The sequence below is a fragment of the Oryzias melastigma genome, linkage group LG4 (genome assembly GCF_002922805.2).
Source record: "Oryzias melastigma strain HK-1 linkage group LG4, ASM292280v2, whole genome shotgun sequence".
Lineage (NCBI taxonomy): Eukaryota > Metazoa > Chordata > Actinopteri > Beloniformes > Adrianichthyidae > Oryzias > Oryzias melastigma.
Genome location: NC_050515.1, coordinates 13,014,558 through 13,020,615, shown reverse-complemented (window position 1 = coordinate 13,020,615; position 6,058 = coordinate 13,014,558). Strand labels below are relative to the sequence as shown.

The 6,058-nt window shown below is 35.9% G+C and overlaps 1 protein-coding gene across 9 annotated transcripts in view; it reads right to left on the bottom strand.

The window, feature by feature from the left end:
• Nucleotides 1-488: 488 nt before the first annotated feature.
• The window catches only part of dazap1 (DAZ associated protein 1), a 23,066-nt gene continuing 17,496 nt past the window's right edge, over nucleotides 489-6,058 (bottom strand). For 3 of the 9 annotated variants that reach the window (XM_036211533.1, XM_024278743.2, XM_024278742.2), the window contains 3 exons: nucleotides 5,274-5,438; nucleotides 2,561-2,653; nucleotides 489-1,327 (listed from right to left, as the gene is read on the bottom strand). In XM_036211533.1, coding sequence (XP_036067426.1) covers nucleotides 1,155-1,327; nucleotides 2,561-2,653; nucleotides 5,274-5,438 — 431 coding nt within the window. In that variant the 3' untranslated portion in view covers nucleotides 489-1,154. The other 6 variants (XM_024278745.2, XM_036211532.1, XR_004947752.1 and 3 more) reach the window with 6 other exon arrangements.

Here is a 6,058-nt window from a genome sequence, read left to right as displayed (position 1 = left end):
CTTAATGTGGACTATTCCTGAGCGGGATTCGAACCCATGACCTTCTGAATGTGAGTCAGCAGCCATAACATTTTAACCGGACAATCTGCAATGTGAAAACAGGAAGTCATTGTTGATGGTTTAAGGTGATCACCACAACACTACTTTGAGAAGGGGAGGGGGGCATTGCAGCAGAAGCTGAAAGTTCCAGGGATTCTAGTGTTAATAAACATTGTAGAGCATGTGATTTGTGAGAGTTTGGCATCACTTTCAGCCAAAAGTTTTGTTCTAAAAAATAAAACAAGAAAAGTCAAATTCCAAGTATTAACTCTCCTGTCAGATCTCTTAGATGAAATCCAGTTTTTGGATCATCAGACACTCTTATTAAATTTATCTTTAAAAGATTCCCTTCCATCACCAAAGTAGCTTCCGACATTCTGGAAAAACCCTTTATTGAAGTGACTTTAAGGTAGAAAAATGAAGGCAAAGACAAGGTCACAGACATCCAGTGTATTCTTAAAACATTTATTTTGAAATAATTTGTCCTTTTCTTTTTTTTGCATTAGTGCAAAAAATTGCACTCATAACAGCCACCTGAGGGAAGTCTACATTTTTAAATAAAAAAACAAGCAAAATGTACATTTATAGTACAAAATTCTCTTTTTAAAAAATTGCACAGTTTGTGAATAATATATATATTTATAATCTCAATTTTTTAAACAAACTTTAAAGGCTCAGAAAGTAAACAAAACTCACCAAATGAAAAATAAAAACATTTCTTTCCCTAGAATTTAAAGCTGAGGAAACTTGAAACCCTGTTTTCATTTGTGTCCGTCATAAATATACATATTCAAATGCAAGTCTCTTTACATATAGTCTCTGTGCTAGTGTTTGACCAGACAATAAATTATTGCCAAGTAGTTAAATTCTACTAGAAAACATGGTTAGGAGTGAGGGATAAAAAGCTTCCTTCTGCTCAATGATTCTTTAAGTTATGCAGAGAAAATAAAAAAGGGGTTCTGCAAACCCCTTTACTGGAATCCCTGCTTTCTTCAGTTTCATAAACTGTGTGCATCAAACACTCTGAACAATTCCAGTTTTGTTTTTTAACCAAGTTTCCCTGACTTTTCTTTTCTTTTTTTACTTTACACAATGGTTCCACCCTGGGGTGGTAGTCAGCGTCGATATGGATGGAAGCCCTGTACATTGTGGTTCTGCCCCCTGCCGAACGCGCTTGCAGCAGGTTGGGGGGCGGCGCCGGGCTGTGCCGTCGGTGCCCCGTACGTGGCGGCCGGCTGGGTGGGGTCTGCAAAGCTATGGCCAAAGGCTGTCAGGTCCTGACCATATCCTGGGGTGAATGACAAACAGTGAGAAGCCAGGGAGGTCAGAACTGACATGAATCCACGATCTCAGAAGGAACTCTCTAAAAACAGTCATGGGGAGGATGGTTTATGCAAAGCATCCACGTTTTACTGAGGAAAAATCCACCCTTTTCCCTCCCATTGTAATTTCCCACAACCATTCATTTAAGCAACAGTAGAATTGCTGTTTGCTGTGATATTACTGAGATTTATTGTTTTACAGAAATTTCATTTTCAATTTTTAATTTATCTTGTTTGATAGTTTTTTTTTTTAATTTTCAAAAAAATTGAAATAAATCTATAAATTAATCACTAATAGTTGGAAGACACAATATTGTATTAAAATAGACCAAAAAAATACCGTATATGTTCTCAAATGCAGTTTTAAGAGGGTTTTGTGGTGGATTTTTCACTAAAATTCAAAATTGTAATCTTCCAAATGTTTCAAATATTGCATTTTTGTTATTCTGAAGGCATCCTTGAAGGAAACACTGTTTAAATTTTCTTGGATGATCAGCACAGAAAAAAATCTATTTACTCTCCCTGCAAACATTTGAGGGGAAACACTCAAAAATAGTGCAGAAAAAATTTGAAAACACAATGCAAAAGTGCCATTCAGTCAAACACACAACATTTTCCAATAAAAACACTCCTAAAAAAAAAGTTTTGAACCCCCAAAGTGAAAAAAAAAACTCCAGATTATATTGAAATTTAATGGTAATTATGACCTTTAAATCCATTTCCTTTCTCCCCCCTTCAGCTACATTGTGGAGACTGTATGAGAGGGAAAAAAGAAACAATGGGTGAATGGACTGCTGATGCATAGAGACAACTGAGCCATGAAAAAAAAATTCTGACAATTAGATCATCCTTTTACAAATCAGCAAAGCAATGCAGACAGAGAACAAAAAAAAAAAAAAAAAAGGAGGGCACATTAGTCTTGGTATAGTAAATCCAGAGCCGCTAAGGAAGTCGACAGGCTTTGAGCTTTACTCCACAAATTTCCATGAAAAATTTCCATCCAATCCACTTAGCTGTGATGGAAGTGATAGGTTTGGTTCTACTATACAAGAAAACAGTAGTTTGTATGTACATGCAGAATGTACATGCAAAATACTAAAACACAAAGCAAAAGAAAGAGGAAGGTTGCAGGTCTATAACAACTCTAGAACCAAACAAATGCTTCTTTTGTGGTTGCAGAAGACAATGCTGTCACCTACCTGCACTATATCCTCCCTGCTCATCCTGAACATAACTGTGAGATGGACGCGTTGGTCCGTAGGAAGAGGGGTCCTGAGGGTAGTTACCCAAGCCTATCAGGGAGATGAGGAGACCAGGTTGACTGAACCCAGATACTGCTGGCCAACTACTTATATAGTTACCCCCCGCTTACTGAGCTGTACACTTATACTCGGGTCTGCAGATATGATCATACTTTCTTTTGGATTCTGCTGAGAGTCAAAAGTAGGTGTGAATGGGAGCTATTTGACAGCATGAGAAATATGTTTTTTTCCCTAAAAAATCATGCCAGCCTGGTCTCAGGGACTTTTATATATAGAAAAACACATAAAACACACACACTATGGGAAAAATATATATATTTATATATATAAATATATATATATATATATATATGAGCTACTTTCCTCTCTTTGATTATGCCAGGAGTACGATCATTTAAAGTTATTTTATGCACTTCACTTGTTTGTTCTTGATCAATTCCAAGCATAAACTTGGCTCCCTTAATAAATTATCATCACTGCAAAAGTTGCACTCACACTAAAGTCTTCAGTGCGAAGCACTTAAAGGGTATTTTTAACCCGGCTCCAGAAAAAATATTAATAATTAGATGAGCTGCGAAGTGTCTGCTCTAAAGTCTTCAGCAAAGGGACTAAAATCCTGCCACAGTTTAAACACTTACTGGTAAAAACCAAAAACAAACACTATATGTTGATAACTTTGAACAACCTTTTCATCACATTCATGACTTTCCTGCATTAAAAACAATTACATTATAATTGAATGTCTTACAAAAACCAAATAACTACATTTATTCACAATTTTTACACGCCTAAAGTCACTACCTTTGTTTATAGCTACAAGCCAGTCATTACATCATCATTTAATCAAACTATTTAATGCTAACCGAATTAAAACAGACAGAAAACACTTAAAGCATAAAGCTGGATGGGAGACTGGCACATGCAGGAACAGGACACCTGATTTAAAGCAATCAAATATCTATTTTAGATGCCGACAGGGAAAGGTTTAAAGAGCCTGCTAGCTATATTTTTTTTTTTTTTTTTTACTTCCAGATTTGCAGAACTTACTCAGCACTGGCATGGTTAACCTTTGTGCTTTTCCTGCACTTTTTATTGTTTCGATTTCAGAATAAACTTCCTCTTTAGTCCTGGAAATAATCTATTTTAGGTAATTTCTTTGGAATGACAGATGCTGTTTCTTGCACTACCGTACAACTGTAAGGAAATTGCATTAAAGAAAAAAAGACTTCCCCCTCTACAGCAGGAGTCTGCAAGCTTTGCCAGTAAAAGAGCCATTTGGACCTGTTTGGTTCTGATTTAAACCTAATAGGAGCCACAAAGCCCTATTTTTTTTACCCTTTTAGGAAAATTTGATACTACTTTGCATCATTATATGAAATGTATTTATTTTTGGGCACAAATAAATCCATAAATATTAAGATAAACTGGAATTTTCTCAGTGTAAATTCGCTTTTTTACTTATGACTTTCTTTCAAAATAATAGACTTCCTGTCCCAAACAGGAACATTCAAGCTAAGCAAATGTACTCTTACACAACACAAGACAAAAGTTACATTTTCTCTTATTATACTTTAGGTTTACTCTGGTGAGCCATCATCTTTTTTCCCCACTTACTACTGCTGTTAACTGGAGCATAAACATGAAACATGTAGAAAAAGTAAACGAAGAATGCACAAATCTATATATTTTAGCCACTCCCCTCTAAACAGCTGCTAACTATTGTTATGCAGCATTAAATAAAATATACTTTAAAGTCATAAAATAATCGCAGCAATCAGAAAAGATCAGACTTTTTTCTAAAGTTTTGCCTAGTTTTTGTAATCTGTGTATTCAGGAGGAAAATCTCGCTAAATCTCACTTTAAATCCTATGAATGCAATAATTTTCAAGAATATCTGCAACCCTGGTACAATATAGAATGTTATTTATCATTATCAAAGACTAAGGAAACCAGTTTAAAACAAACAAGTCCTAAATTAAGGCATGATAAGAACAACTACTGAAACTGTAATACTTAAAAAATCAAAAACATCAGAAAAAATAATGAATATATGAAAACCTTCTATACAATAAACTGATGCAAATATTTGCCAGTTTATTGCTTAATTTTTTCATTTGTTAATTAAGAAGTTAGACATGTCTAGAGTTGTAAACAAGTTGTTATGGACACACAGAGGAAGAGGAGCAGACGTCTACAGGGGATTAATAAAACAGAAGAATGAGGATCCACTCAGATGACCAGCACAGTGAGTCAGAATCAGACCCCACCCCCTTTAGAAATAATAATAAAAAGCAAAACAAACAAAAAGAAGAAATAAAACAAATAAAAACATTGCGAGGCAGGATGATCTAATTCACAATTTAAACAAGTGCAATCTTAAAGCAATCCATTGCCCAGCTGGAGTAACAGATCTGACTGCTGGAGAATTCAGCAGCATCTTCGTCTTTACAAGAAACCTGTTTGTGTGTGGGGCGGCTCAAACCTAGTGGTACCAAGAGCAAACTGCAGCTTGAATAAGAACTCTGATCAAGAAAGCAGTCGTAGATCACTGATCAAACATCCAGGAAGCCTGGTGGGAGACAGGTGGCAACTAAAGAACAAACAAACGGGACAGAAAACAAGCAGCTTTTATACACAACGGTTTTCTTACCATACTGGCTATAAGGGAAGTCATGCTGCCCGGTGGGAGCTTTGCTCAAGTCCTGAGTTGGTGTTGTAGCAGGGGCAAAGCCCAGAGTCGCCGTTCCTGGAGTGGTGGGCGGAGGAGGAACTTGTGGAGCGTACTGGTCAGCTTGAGGTGTGGCGAAACTGTAACCTGGTAGAGTAAGACCATCATTGCAGGACGTCTGCCCCAAAACATTCTTCATGTTTGAGCAGTTTAATGAAACAATTAAGTAATTTATCTCTATTAATTTTCCCATTTTGAACTGCTCCCAAAATAATAATAAAAAAAGGATTACACTTTGAATAATTTATGTGTTTATGTTCAGATTTTTAATCTTTTACACCCGAGGTGTCGCCGGTGAAGCTTAAAACACAAAATCTTTGACATGCTGTAACTTTTCAACCGTTAACAATGACAGTAAATCAAAGAACATAAACACTGGAGCTTCAGTGTTAAAGGGGCCATACCATGAAAAATCTTATTATTGAGCTTTAAAGTGTATTTTAATGTTCATTCCTCACTATAAAGATCCCCAAAGAGGAATTTTCCTCCATTCACGCATTTCTGAGAAATCCTCTTAAACAGGGGTGTCAAATGTATTCACACAAGGGGCCAAAATTCAAAACACACTGTAGGTCGCAGGCCAAATAGAATAAAGATTACATTTAGATTACACTAAGATTACATTTTTAAAACTTTAAAACCGTAACTTTTAATAATTATGAACAAAATATATAGCATTACCTGCAATAATTCTAGTGTGAATGCTC